Source organism: Atta colombica, unplaced genomic scaffold, assembly GCF_001594045.1.
Source record: "Atta colombica isolate Treedump-2 unplaced genomic scaffold, Acol1.0 scaffold136, whole genome shotgun sequence".
NCBI classification, from domain to species: domain Eukaryota; kingdom Metazoa; phylum Arthropoda; class Insecta; order Hymenoptera; family Formicidae; genus Atta; species Atta colombica.
Window position 1 is genome coordinate 143,950 of NW_017259224.1, and position 27,278 is coordinate 171,227.

Genomic DNA, 27,278 nt, shown 5'->3' on the forward strand with positions numbered 1-27,278 from the left:
CGGTTTGAGTCCTGCGTTGCAACTTGAAAGAACGCACAGATGTGGCAATACACGAGATGATTCTCTGTGCTTGTGAATTCGGGCAGCTCCTCCAATCTCAACGTTAATTGCGAAGGTAATTCGTGACACGAAGCACGTAGCGTAGCAAGGATGATAATTACGGTGGAAATTATGCGAAAGCCTCCTCCTTGACTTAATGGCTCACTCCTCATTCTTAGGCCAATCTAGGTTTAAGTCCTTCTCGACGAAAATATGAAGACGTATTTTATTAAGAAGATTATTAACATTCATGTCATATATTGTTGTACACGTCATGCGTTACGCACTGCAACTACAAAGAAAGGAACGATTTTGCTGAAGTAGATATCTAAAAATTTAGCTAGATAGAAATCTGAAAATCTATTTGTATTGGAATTAACTAATTATGTAGGATGCTCAAACTTGATAATAATGCTGCAAAAAGTTTTGGCATTGCAACAATCAGTTTAAGCGTCTTACATAATTCTTTTGTCCAAACAAAATTATTTTCAAATCTGTATCTAGTTAAATTTTTAGATTCAATATTATTCTCTCATGTACTATTGTGTACTAGAATTTTCGATGATTGATATTCTGAAAACTTCTTCACAATTAAGTAATATCTTATATAGTATCATATCCTTAATATAATATTTTAAACAATTCATGATAAAATAATTTCTAATGATATCTTATTACAATATGGAATTTTTCTATGTCGCAACTATAGACAGGAAATGGTTTCAAAATTCATAAGATTTATCCTGTTTTGGAAATTCTGATCGAATCAATCTTTATTTTTGCGATACCAAGGCATATCGTATAGGCATTATTTATTTATAATGAAGATTTATTTATCTAATAAAGAACTTGCTCTTATAAAGCGAAGATCCATGTCATGAGCTGAATCTCAGTTCTCGTAACAATAAACGAACTTTCAACGTAACGTATTAATTTGTAATCTTGTTCGCTCGTATCGTCGCCGAGTAAAATATGGTCATGAAAAGATAGCGTTCCAAAACAATGTTCTTGTCAATATTCTAAATTATTACAACGCGTCTCACTCGTTGTTAACAGTTACAGCGATATATCGTAATCAGGAGCGAGCGGCTTCGTGTTTGGTGCTTGGTGTCCTCGTTCGCGTGGATGCGCAGTCGTCGTCGATGGTACGACGACGGCCGGTTGGTCGATCGCATTGGCAGACAAACGGTTCGTTCAGTAGAAACTAGGAGGATGCCGCCGCCCGGCGCGTCGTATTGTCGTCCCACCATTCACATTGTGTAACAACGTAGCACATATTTGTAACGCGGTGCGCACATTATTGCTCCATTCCGCGCGCTCAGCGCCTCGCCTATAGACACTTTGTAGAGTAGGTCGCGCTATTCTGATAATTTCGCTCGCGGCGTAATTTAATGCCAGCGTAAATTAATGCGTCCTAACACGAATGCCGAGAAACATCCCAAATGAACACTTTTACTCGAGAAAGAGAGGGAAAACTGGCAGCACTCGCGACCAGTCGAATATTTCCATACCCCTCACGGGATTTTCATAGAGTTGGATGAATTCTCGTCCGGGATGTTGATATTCCTCGTGGCTTCATTCGACTCGCGTGATTATCTCTCGCACAACTCATTTCCATCCGTCAACGCGGATATATTTTTTAAGCGGTTTTACACGCGATTCCGCAATCCACGTTAAATTACGGCTGATTATCAGAATGTATGCGAATGGACGGCGCCGACGCGGGTCGAAAGCGGCGTGATTCTTTAAAACGGGCATGACAGTTTGACCGCTCGCTGAACAACGCGCTGCGCAACGGATTGCGGCAATAACGATTATTCAAAAGCATGCGCGGCGGGGCGCAGCGGGGAATCCATTTTTCGTTTGAAAGCCGATGCGTCGAATCCGCGCATCGCGACCGGTAGCGGCGACACCCGGCGCATTTACATTTGCACGGATGAATATCGTAATTGCATCTGCAATCGTGCGTGCTCTCCCTCCTACCAGACCCGCTCTTTCTCTCCGTCTCTCATTCGCGTCGGTTGCGCATTCGGCGAGATGCGGCGGTAAAAAATAAAAAAATTGCCTCGAATCAGCGCTGAATTACCGCCACACCATTATATACCGTGCAGTCATTTTTGCCATTTCCACGCGAAACGTGGATTTTCGGTCGGAATTAAATCATTTCGCGATGTCGCGACGCAAGAGAGAAGCACCGCTGATTAACGACGAGCGGACGGTGCGCGAAAACCAGCCGGACGCCCAAAATTTGTCATAAACATCCGTTACGGCGTGTGCATGTTCTCTCCCATCCTTCCCTCTTGTTATCCCCCGTCGAAAATGTGCGACATCCAATCGCGAAATTATGACCGACGCTGTTCGCGCCGTGGACGAGCAACGAGGAAACGCATAGAGTGGTTCATTTTTTTATATACCGGAAGTGAGCGTTTGCATCGATCGGCGCGGTCGCGAGGCAAAAGGCGTGACATCAGACTGGGAGGAAAAAAGCGCCATAAATTCTCATCTAAAATATCCACACAGACAAGACGAGGTGGAAGCGATACGCGATCCTGATTTCATGCAAGGCAGAGTAGACCGAGGGGTTTGTGATCTGAATAAGTTCCGTGCGATAGTTTATCCTGAAAATGGCGATTGCGTAAACGCATCGTTACACAAAAAGCGGTAAGTGCCTATCAGAGTCGGCAGATTATAATTCTTGTACACCGATTCTACTTAGTCGAGCTGTATAAGTCGTATAGTATTATTCGAGTCTTGCGGGTTTCTTTCGTGATACGAAAACAATAGTTTTGCTAAAGTATTTAAAAATTTAGCTAGATATAGACATAAAAATAATTTTCTTGGACCATCAAAATAATTGTGAACACTCAAATTAATTACTAGAATGTCGAATTTTTTGTATCATTGTCAGCAACACTTAAACTTATTCAAACATATAGCAAGATTATTTTTCCATGTATTGTCTTCTTTTAATTATTCCTTTGTTATTTTTTTATTACAGGGTATTGTCTAGAAAAATTCTGAAATTTTCAGAATTTCAGAAAATTTTCATTTTCTTTTTTTATCCTTGGATATCATGGTTAAAATGAATTTTTAACGAACAAATTTGTTAGCGATTAGAGGAAAAACCGAGAAAAGTCAAGGAACTAAAAAAATATCCACGGAAGACCGAAAAAAGTTAAGGAATTTTTTTTCTGTTTCGCTAATAACCTTTCGGAATTTCTTCAGAAAGATTTTGAAATTTTAATTTTAAATTCTATTTCTTCGTAAAAACATTGCTTCTTTGATTCCTTTTTTCTTGATAATGCAAAATGTTGATATTTGGATAGCAATAAGTATAGCACACATCTGCATATATTTACATACATTCTCGTATGACTCGCGAGTTTTTACAAAAAAAAAAAAAATCAAAGTAAAAGACGGTATTCACAATTAGAATAAGAGTAGCTTTGTTATTATATTGCAATAAGTCTTCTTCACATTAATTTTCACATTAATATATAGTTTATTTGCGTCACTTGCATTCTAATTTATTTATTTATTTCAAAATTGCATTAAAAAGTTCTTTAATCTTATCTAGAATTTTTAACAAAAATGCCTAGAAAATTCGAGAGAGAATTTTTCTACAAGATTTAAGTAAGCATCTTCTTATAATATAAGACTCTCTTTTGTTTGACGTAGTTTTATCAAGTTTCAGAGTAATTAGTGACGCAAACAACTCGCGGCTCTTTCCAACGTGTGGTATTATCAACGTGCGTAAATAAACCGAAAACCGTCGTCCGCGATATACACCGCGAAGTTTGGTAGACCCTCTTCCGTTACCTGCGACGGTTGATAACACGGATAAGGGCCAGCGGGAGGCTTTTATCGTGAGTGAAAATGCGGAAGCGATAAACGCGCACGCGGAGCGGAAAGGCGCGTCTCGCACGCGAAAAGCGGACCGTCTATATGTCACGAAACGTCGTCGGTCTCGTCGGCTGATATTTAGGTCGTGTTAACAGTCGCGTCGCGACTGGCGGGAGCGTTGTTAACGAAATGTAACGCTCAATAGATCGGTGTATCCGCCCACACTCGCGTTACACACACACACACACACACACACACACACGCGCGAGCATTCGCACACACGTCAAGGTTAGTGACATGCTTCTTATCTCAGAGACACCACCGTCGCGTCGTCTTGCCAAGATTCACCACTCGAGATGTCCGATTTGTCACCTCCGACGATGCTCTCGTGCCGTAAAAACAGGAAATTGAAATAGGAAGTAACAGGGTCTCTCGAATCCTGTAAAACTACATGTAGAATCGAAAGTTTTACAACATGAAATCAGGAATAAAAAATTCGGAGTAAATAAGATTCAGATTGATTGCGTGTTATTAATTTACATATATTAAGATGTTTGACATCTTGTTATCTTGTTATCTTGACTTGAAATTGATATTGAAGTAATAGATTTACTCATTATGTCATTAATTGCGTAATTGCGCAGCATATTCTGTTTGTCGAAAGAAAGAACGAAAATTAAATAGGATAGTATGTATTTACGTATCTTAAATTAGGTCTCTCAAACTTGACTTATTTGCGTGATATAAAAAGAGAAATGAAAACATACGAAAAGAAATCGCGAGATACAATGACAATAACGTGACACGAATTCAAGATACCAATTCCAGACGTCTGACTCATTCGCAATTTAATCAGTGGCGCAACGTGCCACTTATTACGTACAGAACAAGTGACGAACGTTAAGAGGGGCCTATCCGTCTTCCGTTTTGGACAATGTGAACGTCGGTTTCATGAATTAAGACGGCCTTCGCGCACCCTAAGTTGATTATGGCTGTTGTATGACTCTTAATGTGATCACCGATCTCTCGGAAGAAAATTTTTCAAGGAGGACAACGAGAGCACATATATTGCTACTCAAAAGAACGATTTTGCTGAAGTGTCTACAAATTTAACTAGATATAGAAACATACAGATATAAAATTAATTTTTGTAGATATATGATTAATATTTGTAGATTATTAAAATAATTATATATACTGGAAAAAGAGTCTCACTGATTGTATTAATAAGAATTCTGGTTGAAAATGAAATTTTCTATTTGAATTATAATTCTAATCGAGATAACCAGAATAATTGATATGAGCAGAATCTTTTGTGATTCGTCCATTTTCAACTAGAAATTTTTTTCTGTAAGGATTCCAAAAGTGACAAACAATGCTGCAAAAAAATTTAAAATTTTTTGCAACATTGCTCATCACGTTTGAGATTTTCTTATACTCAGAAAAATTCCTTATTAAGTTAAAAATCGATCAGAATTCTGGTTTTTTCAACTATAAGAATTATAATTTAGATATAACTAAATTTAACTAGAAAATTCTGATTTATTCACTTTTAATCAGAATTTTTATTAATGCCAGACTTTTTCCAGTGTACGTAAATTTTTAGATAGCAAAAACCATTCTTTCCGTGCAAGAATTTTATTATTATATTAGACTGACGGGGAACAATTTAAAGATAAGAATTAATGAGATATGCAAGTAATCCTTTCCACAGATTCATTCGTAACCCATTCCCATGATGTTAGTCAAACACATAGAATCTGGACATGACGGTATGTCTTACTTTTGACAAGGCCTTTGTCTCTCGAGTTTGAAGCTGTGCAGTCGATTACATATCGCCCCAAAAATCGGGTTTCATCGTAACTACCGATCGCATTGCACTCGACGAGTTTAATGAGCAGTATGCGGTGGATTACGGCGCGGCGCGGCGAAGTAAACCGCTCGATGGCGATACGGTAGTTTAGTCCTAACGGCACAAGTACACGGTCTCTGTATCCAAGCAATATTCGCTCTTCGCGCGCGCACAAATTTGCGCGTACTGCGGATTATTGCTTCCGGACGAAGTGGCATAACTCGGCCCCAGTTGAGCACGGCCAGTTCACATTCAAGAGATGTACTCTGGTCGTTAGCCGATTTCGCTGGGAGGTGATAAAGGATTGGGTGGATGAAATCAGTTTGCCTCGAAACACACATCGCGACGCAAGCAACTGTAACGCCGCACGTGGGTGCTTTCATCCCGAAGCAGTTGATTTTCTCCCTCGACAATTCATTCGCCTTTCCTGATTTCTGTCATTGCGTATTAATTTCTAATTGCGCGCAAATTCATTGATGGGTAACGAGTCAGATGAAGGAATATAAACAAGCATATACAGTCATTGTAGTCGAAACGTTATTATTATTTGACGACAGATATTGATTTTACAAAATTGCGAAGGGCGCTCGATTTATCTCACACGATTAATTCTGCGCAAGCTCAGATAAGATTATTGAACCACTAGATAAGACGCACATTATGTCGTACTTGATGATGAAGGTTAAATCGATCAACAAACATATACCGACTAACGAAGCATAATATTACGCTGAGTGATACGTGTCGAGGTTACAGATGTATTTAAGTTATACATTCAGACATAAATTTTGAAATGTGAACGCATATGTCTTCACTAATGTAAATTAACTTTAATCTCAGTTTAACTTACTTTTCTCTTTTTCCTGTTTTATAATAATTAGAATAAGATAGAGTAAATTAACATTGATGGAAATGGACATTAAACTTTCTTTTATCCGATGAAAAAAAATGTGTCTTCGTTCCATAGATTATATCTTCAATAACAGCGCTAAGTGCATCGATGAACAAATTTCTTTTGCAATCGATGGTTTTACTTTCCTTGCATCGTTGTAAAAAATGTCCAGCGTGCATTCTACATAAAATTCACGCGATTTTACCATTTTACATATCCACGAATAGAAACGTACTGCTTATCATTATCATTAACGTATAATTTGACATAGACAGGTATTTTAATTCGCTGATGAAACGTACTTTCGATATCAGAAGAAAGAAAGGGTCGCATTTTCACGCGACTGCAAATAGCGGCAACTCAGAGAAAATAATTAGTTGGACAGCAAGGATGTGGAAAACGCAGTTTAAAGTATTTCTTGTTTTCATTTACTTATTTTTTGCTTCAAAGCCGCGACGGAATAATGGAGGAAAGAGCGAGTGCAATATTGCCGCCGGGATGCAAACCATGTCGTTATCCGCCAATCTCCGACATACCTTTCGTCCTATAAAATTGCCGCGTGAGAGCTTTATTCGACCGAAGCCTTTTTCCTTCGTTTCACCATTGCGACTTGCAATCTACACTGAGTTCTCTGTGTACTCTTACATAACGTTGTACGATTAGGCGCAAAGGATTAATGTTCGGTGTGACGGAATTTATGCTGAAATCGAAAATGGAAACTTATCTTACAGTACAGTTTTACGTGCAGCATATAATATTTTTATATTATTGAGCTTAATAATTTATTAATACTTGAAATTATGTTATAGACTTGCCATAAAATGAAGTAACTTTGATCCACATTTAAATGCTTGAACAGCATGTAATGCTCCAAAATGAAGACACAAGACATTAACATTAAAAAAGACTATCTCAGAGGCATTGTCAAATTTGAGCCCAAGTAATTATTTTACCTTATTTTACAATTTTCTTAAAAAAAAAGGATAAAAAATAGGTTTAAATTCTTGATCAATCAAGAAAATTAGACTGAGTTTCATTTTCTCGCTTCTAGAGTTTATAAAAATCAACCTGATGATCATTTTTGTACTAAATGAGAATCTACTCTTTAAATCAATAGTCTCTCAATCTCTACGAGCACTTTGATAAATTTTTAAGCGCAAAAATGATCATAATCTAAGATGCGGCGCTCTCACAGCGTATCTGCGAGATTCTTCTACTGCATTGAAAAAAGAGTCTTACATTTCGTTGGAACCATCAATGATGATTGCGATGGGGAGAATTTATTTCTTTTTCTATACTACTAATGTACTTCATTTCGGGAAACGTAAAAGAGAAGAACGGGCTGGTTGCCAGGGTCCTTGAAGAAATGTCATTTACCTTTACGACGGCGATGGCGGGTATGCCGATCTTACGATTGGTGGGAGGATGCTGTTGCGGGTAGAGAAGGCTGACGGAATATCGTATTACATCTGCGGAAGACGCAAGATTATTCGAGCTCTCGGGCCAGGTGGAACGGGATGGCGAGACGCGCAGGCGGGGAGGAGACTAGCAGGGGGAAACTCGCGTAGAGCGCTCGATTCTCTATTAGAGGGTAATACGTATTATCGATTTTGGGATGAAACCGGGAGGGTTATCCCGGTTCAAATCATGACAAATGTATAGATACATACCGACGCGCGCGCAACCGCGTGCGCTCGTGCGTATGTACGTGTATGTGTATACGCATCGGTGAAAGCGTTTCTCGCGACCGCACCCTGGAAAAACTTTTTCCAATCTCTTGTGCCCCCTTCTCTTCCTCCTTCCAGCGCCACTGCTGTGAATTTGTTTGCCTGGCCGAAAACAGGGTCGTCGACTTGGAGATCTCACAAAAATCCCCACCGGTGAGAGGTAGCTCGTGGTTCCTAAGCGGATTCGTCTTTGAAATCCGGCGATAATTGCCTCGAGTTTCTGCCGTATTTCGATTATTGGAGATACTTTGTTAGAGGAATCAATTACGATGTTGCCATTGTATAGTCGAGATTTAGCCAGATTATATATATAGACTATATATATTTTTTCGCAAAGATATTAACAAAATTTAGCAGATTATATATATATATATAATCTGCTAAATCTTGTTAATACTTTGAAAATGTTTATTGTTTTATAAAATATATTTATTGTTTAATTATAAACTATTATATGAATTGAAATTTTGAGATAAATATTAAAATATTGTAATTATGGTTATTGAGTAATTAGTAATGCAAGTAATCAACTTTTCTAATTGACTACGTTCAGCAGAGAAAACTAATCTTATTAAACTTATTAATTAACTGCAATTACTACTTAATAATCTATCTTATAATTATATACATGATTAAGAATTATTTTAATCTAATCTAAATGCCTTTTTGATATGGCATACTTTTCCAATGCTTATTGTCCAATTTTTTTATTAATAAAGATACATTTATTTAGAACTTATATTCTTTAATGTTCTGAATTCTTATTGAGACGTTTTTTACGATATGTTTATTTTTATGAAGGTTGTAAGTAATCGAATTAGGTTAGTATATATTGTGTGTTATTTCCATAGTGAAACGTTTAAGAATTAAATAAATTCTCTATAATCACCAGTAGTTATGAAAATTGTTTTCGTCCGATATTGACAAAATACAATGAATTTTAAATGTAAAATAGATATTGTTGCGAGGTTGAGATGTACGGTAATATTGTATAAATGAAAGACTTAATAATGTGTATTCGATAATGACTATTTAGGTTCATCGTATCGCGGTCATTAAGTCATATGTCATCGGTCTTTTTGATTGGTAGACGATTCGCTCGTTAAGATTTACGAGCCACAGTATCAGGGTCCGGCACTCCGCGAAACAAAACGGCGCTTCGCAGACGGTCGTATAAACACAGCGGCTGAAAAAGCGTCGCGAGTATTGACAGCTACGGTGAGAAACTGCCCGGGTTAATCGTAGAAAAAGTTGGAAAGCCCAGCGACACCAAGTGACGAATTAAATACCTTGCTTGGTTCGATGATCGAGCAACAGAGCAGCGGAAAAAGCGGTAGTCTTTGAAAATCTACTTCGACTCGAGCTTGATCGAAAGGCGGTCAATACTATTATAGATGGCTAAAGCTGTGTAATAAATAAAATAATAAAATAATAAATAATAAATAAAATAGAAATTATAAGTAAGGATTAAGAAATAATGACACATCGACTCTTGAATTATAACTCTTGAATATTTTTATTGCTGGCAGATTTTTAATCTTATATCGTTTCTTGTTATTTTTTTTTGTTTTTCGAAAGTCCACCCGACGATTAACGGACTTTCTTCTCGTTTCAGCAGCCGAAATTCCTCAAGAGGACGACCGAGGAGTTGGAGCCAACCGGTGGTGCTAGTGGTGATGGCGGCTTCGGCGAGCCGCCGGTTAAGCTGCAATGCACGCAAGGGCCTCATCAGCATCAACAGGGTCCTGGCGGTGGTGGCGGCGGCGGGCCCCATCACGGCCATGGCCAGCACCAACCGGGGAATGGCGCGAACTCGACGGGTCCAACACCCGGTGGTGGTGGTGGCGGTGGTAATGGTGATGGGAACGAAGGTCTTACCAAATTTCAAGTTCAGATTGTACAGCAATTGGAGTTTACAACTTCGGCTGCGAATAATTCACAAGCCCAAGCAATCTCTACGAACGTAACGGTAAAAGCACTGACAAATGCGTCAGTGAAGAGCGATCTTTTAAATGCGTCATCGTCGCCAAAACCCGGTTCAGATACGTCTGCGTCAGCTGCGTCGAGACCGCAGCCTGGAAACGGCAACGGTCCCGGAGGTCCTGGCGGACCCGGAGGCCCTGGTGGCGGCGCCGGTGGCGCTGGTGGTAGCGGTGGAATCGGTTGCGTTGACATTGGTAACCTAGTCGAATGTAAACAGGAACCTGACAATGAGTTCGTGGATCTTGAACAATGTGCCGCGGCATTAGAGAAAGATGCCGCGGCGAACGGCACCGGTTTCCCTGGTTTCTCTGAATTCATGGGCGATGACACCGGCGACGAGATCATCACGTCGGATGCATTCAAGGATCTCATCTCCGAAATATCAGACTTCCATCCGGAGTTTATGAAGGACTTTGACTTTGAAGAAAAGAGCGTCGATACATTGGCGAACAACGCCGCGGCAGCGGCCGCGGCCGCAGCTGCTGCCGCCGTTGCTAATAACAATAACAATGGCGGTAATAATAACGGTATACCAACGAATAACGGACAGATCAAGATTGAGGATGACAAGGATGCGATTCATCAGCAGCAACAACAGCAGCATGCCAACGGCGCGAACAACGGCGTCAATAGCAACAACGTCGGCAGTAACAACGGTAACGCGATGCCGGCTAACTCGAGTCCGGGCACTCTCGGGTCCTCGCAATATTCTCCCGCTCGACTTCCTTACTCTGGATTAGACTTCAAATCTGAGATGAGTCCGGCGGCGCAGACGCTCAAGCAGATGGCCGAGCAGCATCAGCACAAGAGCCAGCAATTGGGTCTAGGTGGATTCAACCCCACGGCAGCAGCGGCAGCCGCTGCGGCACGAGGCCCAGCGGCGAGATCCCCTTACGCCGAATTTCCTCAATTCGGCGGCGCTTCCGATTACCTTGGTAGTCCCGGTAGCACCGGCCCGACCGGTGGACAAAACCAGGCCACGACTGCGGGGACCGGCTCGTATCACAAGAACAATGGCACTCCAACCTTCCAGAGTCAGCAGACCAACGATATGTTCGTCAGTTCGCAAACTCAATTTGCTGCAGGCCTCACGGATATGAAGAGGCCCCAACCAACTGCGACAGGCGGCAAGCCCGGCATGTTAGGGCCTAGCGGCGGTTACAAACAACAATACTCGCCGTATGGTAGTCCGGGTTCAATGCCGAATCACGGTAGCCCGGGTTATCCGTTACCACCAAGAGGATCGCAAGGAGGTGGACCTAATCAGACCGGTTCGCAAGGACCTTTTAACACGACCTCCACGCCGCCAAGACCTCCTTCGGGACCCGGTACTTCCACCTTGCAAATCAATCAAGCACAGCAGCTGCACATCGGTAACCAGATACAGGTAAGTCACTTTTTCTTCACGAGATCGATTTTTTTGAAAACGAAATATTATACGGGAAATATGTATTTTATTTCTAAGTTATTTTTGCACGGAGGATAGCGCTTTGAATTTCAATATTTAAAAAAAATTCTTATCATCGATCATGTGATCTAATGATATTAATTCGAAATTAATTGTGCAATTATAAAATAGATAAACGACACATATGCCCGCATCAATATACTTATCACAATGTAATCACTTTTTAAGGCTGTCTATAAAATCGTCAAAAAACAGTCGTAAAGTGTCAAATCGTAAGAAATTGACCAATTCTAATATCGAATATTCTCCTTATATTTGACTGATCAGTTTTCTATCTTCTTAAGGTTCCATCGTGTACGACTTCTACATAAACAAGCCTTTAAAAAAGTTTTTTCAGATCATACCGTCTTTCTAGTTTTCAATCATTAGAATGTAAATAAAGTACACCGTGCATCTCCAGTTAAGCGGATAAAATTTTCTCGAGCTAACGTAAAACTCAACGGAATATTTATCTTTCTCATAAGGATGGATTCCATATCGCGAACTTCCAAGTTCTGATATAGTGACTTCTTTCGGTTGGATGGCTACTGTTAATCGCCATTATCACGATGATCAAAACGAAGTAACCGAGAGCTACTCGAGCTCGAGTGATATCTGTTGCGCCGCGACGACGCGTCTATTTTTGTCGTCGGCATCGCGGGGCATCGTTGGCGACGGCAGCGGTGGTGGTGCGACGTCGAAGGGGTGGCGACGACGACGGCGGGCGGTGGCGGCGGCAATAGCGACGTTGTTGGTCGTCGATGAAACGTGGTGATACGGGGGGTAGAAGGGAGCATCACGGCGTCACGGGGGCGCCGCGACGCGCAACAAGTAGTCTCGTTTCTCCCAGTGGCGGCGGCGGAAACGGCGGCGGTCCTCTTTGTAAATTTTCCCTCTCGCCAGAGTCCACCATCCCTGCTCCCTTCCTCCCTCCCTCTCTCCCTTCCTCCCTCTCTCGCTCTCTCCTCCCTCCCTCTCTCTCTCTCTCTCTCTCTCTCTCTCTTTCTTCCTCTATATCTTTATCTCTCCGTCCCTCCGCGCCGACGCTTCTGGATGACGTTGAGGGTTAGGGAGGTGGACAGCGAGCGAAGGGTTGCGCGGCGCACAGCCGGCGTCGCGATGCCACCGCCGCCGTCTGCTCGATTTAACCTGCGCCTGCAATCCGCGTCAATACGCTCCATAGTGATAGTCGCGGGGCTACGCTCGTGACAATACGCACGTGACGCCAGCGTCGGCGATGAGGCAGCCCCCATATATGTCTGTTCGTACAAAGGATTTCACCTGGGCGAATGAAAAGGATCGCTGCGCTCGTCGATATGCTCGTTGCTGCACTGAATTACATAAGGGTCCCGATTCAATTCGCAACATTGTCAATGGAGGGAGCTCTCTGAATAAAACTGTCAACAAAGATATCCCACGCGAATGTATTTCCCTATAAACAATGGGAGCCAATCGTTAGGGAAACTGACGTGATAATCAAGCTCGATTTCTCTCTCTCTCTCTCTCTCTCTCTCTCTCTCTCTCTCTCTCTCTCTCACGTTATTCAATTAGAATTGATTGCAGCTAATAATAAATAATAAGTAATAGCAGCTAATAATAATTTAATTAATTCGAAACTTATTTTTACTGCCAATTCAAACGTAATGATGTTTAATCTCGCAAACTCTGCGAAAAAAAGATTCAGAGCAAACCGTAGTTCACGAATCTCTATTGGGTCACAGAAACTCGCAGGATCAGCCGCGACCCTTTTATGTCAATCCCGGAGGAAACTTGCTGACCGAGAGGAAACGATGGTTCTACGACGTCGCGCACGAATACCTGCCGCTATAAAATCTCTAGGTCCATTGTGGCGGCTGCGCTCGGACAGATCTTATCTGCTTGAACGGATCTGGACTCGGAAACGTCTGGTTGCTCGCTCCTTCCTCGTAAATCACGTTAGGCGACGCGTATTTGCATCTCAATGCGTCGAGGAGACAAATGACGCCTCCTCTTCATCTTTAGCATCCAGATCCATTATTCTCTCCCTCTCATCTATAGACATCTTCTGTTTTTCCGTACTCAATTTCATTGCGGATTACCTGCGTGGCTACGATTTTGCGATTCCATGCGAATCGGTACGCGCAACTTCGCTCGCGTGAATCGGTGACATAATCGACAACGTTGACATTACCTTGATGTTAATATGATACAAAATTCTCACGATTGATGAGAAGAGACTTCACTGCACGATACGATAATGGGGATTAGCGCGCGGTTATAATTAATCATTCTCGGAGTGTTTCGAATCATGAAACTCCAACTCCTGCGGCTGTCAATTGTGGGTTTCGTCTCCGACATCGAGATATTTTAATTTCGTAAAAAAGAGGAAAGATAAACGGATATTGATATTGAAATCTCCGTGTTCAACAAAACTCTTGAATATCGAGCTATAATCGGGAATACGATGTAATACGAGGTTCAAATCACGGATTTTTTCATGCTCTCACCGTCAATCTTTCTGTGCTTCTCTACTCTTATTTTTACACATGTCAACGTGTCATTTAGTCCGGAACCGAGTTTTGCTTTAGGAAACCATGATGTCGTGCGATCGATTTACATACTCTGACATGACTCCCACCTTCTTTTCGCAACCTCTTTCGGACTCTCCGAATCGATGACATTATTAGGACGGAAGTCCCATCTAGACGGACCGTGTCGCTCGCTTATCACCTCGGAATTGTTGCGCGAGTCGGATCAGGTACGGACTTTGAAGTTTCAATCGCATTGACAAATTTTTCTTCGAATGTACATACATACTCGAAAGGATGAAATAAAATCGCACCAAAAGGCCAGACTTAATGCGTAGCTAGGATTTAATTAAGAATTTGAGCTACTCTATATTATATTTACCCGCTGTTGCTGTATAAAAAAGAGCGTAATATCGCTCGTTTAACGACTGATAAAATAATTCTTTATTTATGCATCATGTCGGATATGCAATGTACAAATTTAACCGAATAGGATGAAAAAGCGACGCGAGTATCATCGATAGGTGGGCGGGGAAAATCGACGTATCGAAATGCCGTGCAAATCAAACGTGCCACGGATGTAATTCGTAAAACTCATTCGGTAAATACGACGCGATCGATACGATTTGCGAAGCATAGCCCTCCCCTTCCCTTTCCCGTTTGGCAAAAGGGTATGTGTATGTTTATGGGCGTTAAGCGGGTTTTCGAAACATTCTACCGCGTCCATACGCGCTCACAGCGAATATTAATTTACCGCTAATTACGGGAATCGAGAATGGTAACGTTACAAACAAACGCGCGAATGCTCAATAAGAATTTATTAGCCGGAGCTTGTTATAACCCACATATAATCAGTGGCGCATTTTGATGCGTTACCCGATTAAGGCTCAGTTTCACAACTCATGATTAATTCTTAACCGAAATTCAACTTATTTCTCATCTTTTTCCAATTTTAGAATTGAAAAGAGATAATGAATAAGCTGAACCCTCGGTTAAGAGTTAATCGTCAGTTGTAAAACTGGGCCTTAGAGAGAGAACGCTGTCGATCGCGTCGCCAAAGGATCTTCTTCCCTGGCAAGAAGAAATATAACGCGTGGATTTCGCGGAATCTTCTTCGTATCGCGAACTATGCCGGGAATTTCACACAGATGAAAACGCTACCAATGGCGTAACTCGTGAGGGTGCAAGGTCCACTCGCCATCACCTTCTCGACGAATCGTGCGATTTTATGACGAAGTGAAGATTGATCAACATATTAGCGGGAGTTGCTAATTCCGTTAATTAAGTAATTCCTCGTTTAAGTCATATCGTCCAATTTCTGTATTTCTATCTTGAAAATTCCGAAGCGATTATTCGTTATCGAATCGTTATCGTATCATTGTGTGATTCTTACATTAGATTAATTCTTATATTCGATCTGACGTCCAATATACTTGGATCGATATTATTTAGATGACATTACGACGAATGCAGATTAGCATGATTTATTATCGAAATAAGCGGGTCGATCGCATGCGGTTAATAACCCCGTCTTCACCTATGTAAAATAGCGTCCACAGCTTAATCGGCGAAATATTCAAATTACCCGATTTCGAGACATGTTTCGGGGCGCCAAAGAGCAAGCGCGCTGTTCATTTAAATGATAATCGTTGCACACACGAATGTGTGCCTTCTCGTTCTTCTTCTTCTCCGTTTTCTTTCTCCCTATCTATTGACATCTTTTCCGCTGACATTGTTCATTTCCTATCGAAACGATCAGTGGGATATGCATGATTGGAAGGGTTATCGATTCTAACAACGTTAATCTGCATACTATAATGAACCCAGTCGTTTCTTTTTCTCGTGACCTTCATCTTGACCCTGTATAAAGTTTACGCTCCTGCCACTTTGCCGTTATTGTCGAACAATCGACGTTGTAAATTAGCATTTAGTAGTTTCATTTTTGTCAAGAATTTCATCATTTGCATTGTTCGATCATTTGGTACACAAACTATTGATTTATGTGATTTAGTTATTATTTGTTATTATTATTTAGTAAATATTTACCGTAAGTAAATGTTAAGTTTGCACTACTTAAACAAATATTTGGTTAAAATTTATATTTTTTTCTCAACGTATGCATGTATATTTCATTGTTAAAGTTATATTATGCTATTGTATAAAGTACTTTATTATATAAAGTATAAGCACTTTAATGTGTATTATCCAGTGTAGCTGAATCGAATTTATTATAAGATACCTTGATCATTATTAGTCTGCTTTGTCGTGCAAGTCGATCGGTGAAATATCTCGATGCCAATTCACAATCCTTGCTGTCTGTCGATTAAAAAATCCCTGTTGCACTGTATATCGATGTATATAGATATCCCTCGTATTTTCTGAATTATATATATATTCCGAATTATATATATATATATATACACACACACACACACATGCGCGCGCGCGCGTACGCGTGTGTGTGTGTATACTGCACTACATGTGGTGACGCAAACTATAGGACGTGGTACAACACGCTGCTCGATGAGTGTAACATTGTTCTCAATTTGTTTCTATACCGCGCGCGTACCACTTCAAATGTGATTCGATAATGAAACAGCACTCGTTCGTCGTCGAACCGATTTTCGCGCATCGGGATAGTTGATATTATTCGACGCACAAACGAATGCGCTGAACATCGCCCACCCCGGACGTTGTTAATTTGACGAATCATACAATTGACTTTTAACCGCTCACGCACTTTTGTATACTTTATCGCTCTCGTCCTCATTCATTTTCTTCGACGTGATGTCCGCACGTCTACTTCTATCGCTTCGATTAATCAGCAACAGCGAATTACACGTCTACGTAAATAACAGTGCGAGTTTCCTCGTAGATAGCCGCGATGAGTTTAATGCAATGCGGCTCGGGAAAATCGGCGTTCGTTCCACGACGACAAGCGATTACGATAAATCGTGAATGGTGTGATGTAGGTACATAAATTAACGCCACACTCTTATCGAAGAAGGACGCGTCGCACCGGCCGTAATCACCGCGTCGCATCGTTGTAAATTGCGACTAGCGAATTGCCGTCTCGCGCAAGCTGCGCAATTTCTAATCGTGCTAAACGTTTCCACAGTTAATCGGTGAATACGCATTTTCTTGTATAGCAAGATAGTATAGACAGATATACTGCACGGAGAAAAATGTTTGGTTGAATTAATTGGAATTCAGACGGAAAATGAACGATTCAGAATTCTGATCAAGTCTACTAGATTTCTAATTAAATCTATTAGAATCTAGTAGATTTAACCAGAATTCTAGACCGTTCATTTTCCATCAGAATTCCAGTTAATTCAAATAACCATTTTTTTCCGTATGATTGTACAATCTTTAGAGAAATTATAGTGCAGTGTGACTGTAAAGATGACAACCTATATTTCATATGTAGAATTAATGTACGTGGTTGAATAAACTATTTTGTAGTTATTTATATAAACTTAAAATAGTTTATTTAACTATACTCCAAGTCAAGTTTGGAGATACTTTATAAAATTTAACATTTTTAAGATTATTCAAATGTCCAAAATAATATCTAGAACAATAAATAAATAAGTTTTACATCTAGTAATATTTCCGTTCGAACTCTAGCTGGGATATTTTTCAAAATAAATTCTTTGTACATATATATCTATAATATTTTTATCAGTATTATTAATATTAAGTTAATGATTTAATAATATGATATTCTAACTTTACAAGTTTGAGTTTAAAACTGAGCTTTAAGATTGACAAGTAATCGATAATTTCGTCGATAATATAATTTGCAAAAAGCTGAATAATGTATACATATAAATTTATAGGAAAATATTATTAAATACTTAAAGGTTCCAGATTGATCGAAAATATTTTTATTTATTTATTTCGTTAGTCTTACATCAGTTATATTTACTTTAACTGTTATATAATGTATAAAGCCCACTTCGCGTGTATTCTATACATTTATTATGCGGCCGTAATAATCAGAAAAGATAGAGAATCTTGGCATATATTGATTTTTTTTAATAATTAATTTGTTGTTGCTAAAGTTGAGAACTCTGAGTAGAAGTTTACGGAAAAAATGATTTTGCTGAAATATGTAAAAATATAGCTAGATCTGAAAATAATTTAGTTCAAACATTAAAAAATAATTATATAGCTAATTATGAAAGCTGAATTGTTGATGACGAAGTTGTAACTAATTTTAGCAATTCTACAATGAGAAAAAAATTGTGAGTAATTAATTGTTTGACTAAATTAATTTAATTGTCTGTATTTCTTACGTTGAAGAATATGTATTCAAATATACAATATAATATACGTTTGACTTAATATATATTCTCCTTCGAAAGAAATAAAGACGAACTAAATTTAGTCAAATGGACAATTATTTTTCTCTGAATGATAGCAACCAACTTGAACATTCTACGTAATTATTTTGGCGGCGTAAACAAAATTATTTTTAGATCTAGCTATTTTTTACTTCAGCAAAAGCATTCTTTCCGTGTATATACACACAACGACTTGGCGCTAGATGTAAATTATTTATACTCGCTTTGATCGTCTGCAAAATTACGATTCACACACGATTATAGTCAATACACCTTGCTCGTATATCGCGCGGTCTATACTGTCTTGGCGGGCAGTCTGTGATTTTACAGACGCGCTCGTCGATTCCGCGCGTCACGGTGTATCTACAAACGACGACGGTGCGGTGTAGCCGCCGTTCTCGCACACGAGCGTCGATCCGGCATATGTACGAGGCACATTCCACAATGCATACCGCGTTGAAATCGATATCCACGTACTTCCATTTGCAACCTATATCGCGCCAGTCCTGTACAGTCTGTTTCCCCGCTTGTCGGTCGACCAGGCGTTTTCGTTTTAAATCGATCGAGATAACGTACGCTAAAAATGTGTCCTCGCAAATTACGTACATTTTGACGAAGTCTCCGGTAGATTTGCGAACACGAATGGAAAATTAGTTTTACGTGTTTTGCGAAATTACTCCACGCTATCGCATCCGCATAAGCACCGTATCGGAAATGGCCGAAAATATCGTTGAGGATTCATTATTTTTGTACCAGGTGAAAAAACGTATTAATCCCTGTTTTCGAATACGGGTTCAATTTTGCACGAGAAATGAAATTCGACGATATGTGCCCCCACGGGGCATACACGCACCGCGTGTATTAACGAGATACAAATAACGTAATGCCCAACCTCCGTGCTCCGCCTGCATAATAATCTCCGCATGTCATTTCGCTTGAATCTGCGAACAATTAACAGGATAAAAATAATATCGGTGCCTCGCGTTGTCGCGATCGGTATACACAATACGTACGGTATAATCATATTCAGGGACAAATATCATCGAATCTATATATTATGAGTAATTTATTAAATTAGCTTCGAACAATAAAAACGCACGTATTCCAAGAAATATTAAGCATTTTTTTTGCACGTATTTGAATCTATCAAGTATTTTTTTTTCAATTCACCTTATATTCTTTATTTTTACGATCATATGACATGGATACATCGCTTCCTTACTTTAAAAGTAATACAACTAAGAAAATATGATTTTCCAATTAACAGTATGAACGAATTAAACAAACATTATCTCATCGATCATTCAAAGTAAACTAACTTAAGTTCATAAAAAAAAAAATGGTAATTAAAACGTCACAATTCAAATCTTATCTCCTTTTCTGCGAGATTTATTATATCTTGTGTCACTTTTTACGTATGAGGAAATCTACCTTCTCCTCAGACTTACGCTAATGATATCTCTCGATGTCTAAAAAAAGATAAAATATAAATTTGAGAGGTTAGGACTGCATGTTATTACGATCCGATCTAGTGACGCGCACGTCGATCGTCATTCTCGGATTGACGTAACGAAAGCTCGTCATCGTCGACGCGCCGCGCCGCGCGAATAATATAAAGTACATCTTGCCCGCGGCAAGGACGAGAACGGCTACGCGGAGAAGCACGACCGTGCAGTGTGTACGCGTGCGTGTACAACTGCACACGGGACGTGATCGTCGTCGTCATTGTTTCGCCGCGTTGCTGCCTGTCCGGCGCTCGCTCGCTCGCTCGCTCGCTCGCTCGACGAAGCGTCTCTCCGCGCCTCTCCCGTCGCTCTGCGCGCGAATCCGGTTGACTTGCTAATTTTAACTCGACCGTGACACCGCACAAGTGCAACTATACCGCGCGGTTTCGCGCGCGATTGTCTCGCGAGCGAGCGAGCGAATTCCCGAGAAATTGGCGATTTCGCGCGGTTTCAGCACGCGGCTCATCCAGCCGCGGCCTTTTTTTCACGCCCTGCCTCATCCCACTGGCGAAATCCGCGTGCGGGCAAGTCGTCTGATAAAATCTGATAACGCGATAACGCTCGCCAGATTATCGAGAATTACTCGGTGAATATCTATCGAATACAGCATGACTTGCATTTACACGGGCATGTTATGTATGTTAATCCGCGCGATGGCGAACTATGACTCGCGGAAATACCAGGGATGTCAGTATACACTGTTTGGTGTACAAACAGGCGCACGTGTTCCTTGGGCAACGTCCTGCGAATGATACCGTTGTCGAAGCTGTGCAATTTCAGAGGGATTATGAATTCTATGAACGTTCCTATACGTGTATCCCATTTCCTAGAAAATTTAGATCCATTCGCGAATAGCGCTAGCGCAAGCTAGCGCTTTTCTTTTATGATTTTATTGCAGATGATTTTTATTTGTAATATTTATTATTTCTGTATAATTAATTCCGATGGAAATCCTGTGAAAGTAATAAAAAAGTCTATTGCGAAATCTGTTTGATATTTATACATACGATGTAGGTAGATATCGTCTTCAAACTCAACATCGTTCTCGTTGGATCTTTTGCATCTTTTATCGAAACTACGAAGCGTCAGTGAGTATTTTCGTCCGGCGCAATTCCGACGCGCGGCGATATTCTGAAGTACACATCGCTCTCATATGTAACAAGGCTAACAAAGTCCGCAAGACAAACGATGTAGTCGAGCTGCACGTGTCCAGTGGCGTCGTTTTGCTTCCTCCTGAATATCTTCCAGCGGAATGATGGCCGCTACCTAGCTTTGTAATCCTCGTGTGATGCATGTTATACTTCGTTTTTGTCAATAGACGATAGATATTACGTAATCTTGCAATGTTACATACATAAAAGCGCGTATCAACTGATCAGTGATTTTATATTTAACTGAAGACTTGTCTGTTCATTTACGTGACTTTCCCTTAAAATGCCTAATTCTTAATCTGATCTCTGAATTCTTGCACGGGAAACAATTTTGTTAACAGAACGGAAAAAACTGGTGTAGATACAAATCTGAGAACAATTTTATTAGAATAATTTAAAATAATTATGTAGAACGCGCTCATAATGAGCACTGCAAAAAAGTGATTTGACAATGATTGATTTGAATGTCCTACGTAATTATTTTGATAATCCAATAAAATTGTATCAAGTTATGTATCTAACCTTTTCTTTTAGATATTTTAGGAAATATAGTTTCGTTGAAAAAAAGATAAAAATTTGATAACAATTTAATAGAACGCTCAAATTGATGAAATATCAAAACTTATTTCATTGCAGCATTGTCATTGACACTTAAACGTTCTATACATAATTTATATTTTGATATTCTAATAGAATTATTTTCAAATCTGTAGCTAAATCTTTGGATACTTTAGATCATTTCTTTCAAGATCAGAATTAGGACGTACATTTTAAGAAAAAGTCATACAAATAAACATAAATTTAAACACATAAAATCACAAATTAGTTATACACGATCTTCATCTTTTCGCCTGGATTTATCTCTGGAAATGACATCTCGAATTTGTGATGTTCCTTTCCAGAGACGTTGAACGCGTCTTGCATCGAAGATATCGGCGCCATCGCTATCCCCGGCCATCGCTCAGCTCTGGCACATCGCCGAGGATATCGCGGTGGCTGAACGAACGCGTCGACAAGTAGCCCGACCGCAAGCACGCGTATTTTTGGTGCGACGTTCCGCGGAGCAGCGGCAGCCAATAGTGATCTCTTCGGAGAACTATCGAGCGCCTTCTGGAACTCATAACTATATATTTGATCCAGGCCAGATAAACATCTCTCAAAAATAGTAGAGTCGGTTGGCGTTGTAGCAGTTGAGGTTGAGTCGGCGGCGGCAACGACACTCCTAAATTGTGATTCGTCTTCCAGAGAGTCCTCCCTTTCCCTGGCCTCTCCCGCGCTTCATCTCTGTCTGTATTTCTTTTCTTGTACGCCGGGATCTTCTTATTATTTGGATGGCTCATGCTTCCAGTATTAAGAGGAGACAATACGGCCAGATCACGTCAAGATTAGTTTCCAAAGTCTCTAGAGTCTTCCTCACGTCTTTGACCTCTAACGCGTACCACGCCACCTGGAGCCAGAAATGCATACGGGATCGTATAAAGCGGAACCGCGTGTACTAAAGCTCTATGTATCAAAGTAATGCATTCCTTTAATCTGAGCCGAAATGCCGACAGTCTTTCTATTGACTATTTCGACCGCCATTTGTGGTCCAATCCAATAAGTGCTTCGATCGCGCCGTGCTTCTTCTTTCCTCACAAACCGACATTAGCTCGCCTCTAAAGATAGGTCGCTACTGTATTATAATCGCGCTTTTAAATGTGCGCGAACGTTTTCGAGAATTAAGCTTTGCGATTCAATAAATACACGGTAATTACATCGTATTGTATAAATTTCCTTGTTTATCATTTCTTCGTCGATCGATCTCCGAAGAATCGTGTGACACCAACCGATGACTTTGCTGTATTGAGCTGAAGTTTACAATTCCTTGACGGACAGGGCCTTTTGACAAACTTAAAGTCCACAATGTTCTCGATCGGGTCCATTCAAGACGATAAGATTTCTCTTCGAAGCGCCGGCCATCTCATTCGTCGATGCTTCTGGTTCGTGTTTGGTGCAAAAAGAGGCCATGATCCGAGTGCAATCGCAACCGACTGCAAATAACTCGGGCTCCGACCAACATGGAATGCCACGCCTGTAAACGCGTTCTTTCGATCGAGCAGGCCGCCCCTCTGCAACAACGTGCTCTCTGACGCATAAATCTGCAGCGTACACGAGAATGGATAATAGAGATGTTTCTTTTGTGTGTGTGTGTGTGTGTGTGTGTGTGTGTTTTGTATACAGTATGGTTTTTAATGATATTAAAATGATAGATAATTAATTTCCGTTTAAATAATTGAATCTTATTGATTCGTATACAATGATTTTTTTACATTTGCTCCATACTAATATTTCTGTTGTGGATTATTCTATTGTGTAGATATAATGTACATATCGCTAAAAATGACTCATTTGTAATTATCTGCTTATGTAGAAAAGTGTCACAATTCTGAGGGGATGAAAGGATCATGCACTAATATATGGAAAATTGGGTATATAGTCCCGGGTATATAGTGTATTAAAAGTAAAATTTGTGTTCAAGAGCACCCCTTTTGATGTATCTATTGTGTTCAAGAACTATTCATTATTTGAGCCATGTATAACATTTTTTTTTTGTTTATCACATAAGCTATGTAAAAATTAACTTTTATCGAGCAATTTTCCATATAATTAACGTCCTTTAGAATTGCAGTGTTCGAATTTTAAAAACGTATGACATAGTTTTAAAGAGAAACGCATCATAATTGAAAGAATAACACGGAAAAAAAGTGAAGTTCTAAAAATTATATAGTCAATATCTTAAAATGTCGTTCCAATTCAGAATTTTTTAAATACTCTACTCTGAAAAATTCCTGATTTTGATGTATATATCACTTTTCTAACGTAGCGATATTTTTCGTTCTCGAACAACGTTCTATTTTCATATCTTAATCGTATACGAAAAAAAAAAAATTCATTTTAGTACTCGCTCGCGTGTTTATCACAATGTGGGTCGAAGTAACATCTTAATAGATACACAATGTGGTCATCAAACTGCGATACCTACGCAGAGAGGATCCCACCGTTGGAACCTCTCTATTTTCCACTCGCGGCACAATCTCCAGCTGACTTGGCCGTGTAACCGTGGCGACGATAAAATTCATTTACGAGTGCATTAGACGCGCGAGCCACGGCTTTGTGCGATAGTCGCTTCCGCTCCACTTGTAAATCAAGAATTTAGCTCGACGTCTCTCTCGTGGCTATCTAGACCTTCTTCTTCCTTCCCCTCCGCCAACAGAATCATTTCGCCGCCATCGCGCTATTTTTAACGTGGTAGCTACCAATTCCTTCTCGATGACACGGCAAACTCCCGCACGCTTGTTCGACTACGTTTAATCTTGCGCTGACTACTCATCTTCTTTCTGGGTTAATGAACAAATCACTCCTTAGCTAAGAAGTGTCAATGATCACGTTGAATATTAATGTACGTTCGGTAATTATTTACGTAAAAATTAACTTTTTTTTTTAATAAAAATTTTTTTTAATTATATGTGATGTGAGAATTAGATCTTGTAATTAAAATTATTTTAAATATTACGCTATATTTAAATGCTTATTAGCCATTTATCCGATTGTCAGATGGTAGAACCGAAATGAAATTCAGCAGAATTTAATTATTCGCCAATAATATTATATAAGATGGAAATTAAACGGACGATAAACTTTAAATTTGTCAGCACATTATGATAAACTTCTGTATCCTCGCATTATTAAAAATTCATTGAACTCTCAAATTGCTAATTAAGATAAAAGAAACTGAAATGTAATTGATTTTGTATGTATTGTGCAGTAATTATTGACGACAGCCTTCGTAAATAAAGATATAAAGAATAGCAAAGGAGACGAGAGAATTAGAAATTGCACTCTTTATTTCAAATAGAAGTATCTTAGATAACTACGTTACGTTTTATACATTCAATTTATTTATTTAATTTCTTTAATTAATTTACTTTGTCGTTTCTATGCCATTTAATAATTATTATATCTATAGCTTTCTAATACCATTGTCTCGTCAATATACGTTAATAATATATATTTGACTAAGATTTATATTATTGCTCAAACTGAAGTGTCGATTTCTGTTTAATAAGCGCGTAGTGTTTATTGGCTCCTTCATTTAGTCTTCCGATATCTATACGCGACGCATGAAGATATGATAATTAGGTGTGGTGAACGACGACGAGATGCTCCCAATGATATCGAAGACCATCTTTGGACGTATGGAACATGACGTAAGCTCGATTCAATGCTGATCTCTTTGGTGACCATCCTTGTGTGCATGATGTTTTGCGCGACGCAATCGTAGCGATACTTCGATAATATTCTACTGTTACATCTTACTTTGTATCTAGTCTTTGATATTTTATCATACTGAATACGTGTCTCGGGTAAAGAAAGATGGATACAATTTTTTTTGTAACCTTTGTAACCCCGTTCGAGGATTATTTTATTCCTATATTTTCTTAGGTATTTTTCTTCATCGAAAATTAATATAATAATGGCTACTGCACTTAAGGAAAAATTATAATTACATTATGTGTGTGTGAAATAAAGTTAATAAAATTCTTATTCACATTATGAAATCGCTGTCAGTTATGTTTCAATTATTTAAAAACTAATTTAAAGAGAGAAAGAGAGACAAATAGACAGAGTTGGATCAATAACTCTAAATTTTTAAATAGTTAAAACATGAAATTGACAACGATTTTTGTAACGATATAAATAAGGATTTTATTCTTTATTTCAATGTATTAATTTTTTCTTAAGTGTAGCATTATTATTATTATTTTCGGTTTCTATTATATTTTGGCTATAAATATAATTATTAATATAAAACTATAAATATAATTATTATTAGCACTTTATACAATAATAATTATAAAAAGATGGAGTTCTTAATCATAATAATTTTATTATGCCATAATTATTTTATTATAGCCACAAATATTGGACTTTTTTTTCCAGTGTACTAAATTTTATCTACAGAAAGTTAAAAATCGGAAATCTCAGAAAGATAGAAGAACTATTTTTATCTTTGTGAACTTTTATGTTATTACTATTATTATTATCTTTGACTGATAGCTATCAATTGTTGTACTCGCCTGTTGTAGAATCTTAAAGAAAAATATGATGATTCACATCTGTTTCCGCAATTATTTGTCGGAATTGAGTCAAGGTAGTTCGCATATAAAGTGGAACAAATCTTTCTTTGTAGATACATAAGAACGCAAAGAAGAGGGGAGAAAAAAATCATTTAAATGTGCGCACACATATGGTCCAATGACAGCAACAGTATACTTTTTATCACGACTATTAAGACACTATCGGCCATAATTCGCTGTACTTTGATGTTCATCTATTGCGTCCTTGGCGCATTTGTGCTTATAGCCGATTCGTTACAACGATATATCTTTAACTGTAATTATATTATTACTTTGCAGGAATCGACTCACAGGATGACAAAAGAATTTGGCTATAATGTGTGTCAAATCATTATGGTAATAGAACTATAATATAAATATAAATACAGGTATATTTAAAAAAACAAACTTTAAAGAGTTTTAGTTACATCTTAAATACTAAAAAGATTCTGCATAAAAAATTTGTTATTGATCAATTAACTGAACTCTATTGGTAGATTTTATTGATGCGTTCCTGAAGCTTAGATTTTTCAAATCTTATATGAAAGTTAATGGTGATCATTTGAATATTACTTACTATTTTTGGTATTTAACAAGATACAATACTCCCGGATTGTTTTTCTATAAATATACATTACTAATTTGATAACACAAAACCGTGTGGTCAAATTGTTTTGTCACCCTGTGACGCGATAAAATCGCATTGCGATAGATCAATTATGCTTATCGCGCAATTTATTCTAATCGCGCGCGTTCGATGTGTGTGTGTGTGTGTGTGTGTGTGTGTGTGTGTGTGTGTGTGTGTGTGTGTGTGTGTGTGTGTGTGT

The 27,278-nt window shown here is 39.0% G+C and overlaps 1 protein-coding gene across 2 annotated transcripts in view; it reads left to right on the top strand.

The window, feature by feature from the left end:
• The window catches only part of LOC108684608 (neurogenic protein mastermind), a 197,459-nt gene that overhangs the window by 128,425 nt on the left and 41,756 nt on the right, over positions 1–27,278 (top strand). For both annotated transcript variants that reach the window (XM_018189019.1, XM_018189020.1), the window contains exon 2: positions 9,969–11,723. In XM_018189019.1, coding sequence (XP_018044508.1) covers positions 9,969–11,723 — 1,755 coding nt within the window. The remainder of the gene's footprint in view (positions 1–9,968; positions 11,724–27,278) is intronic.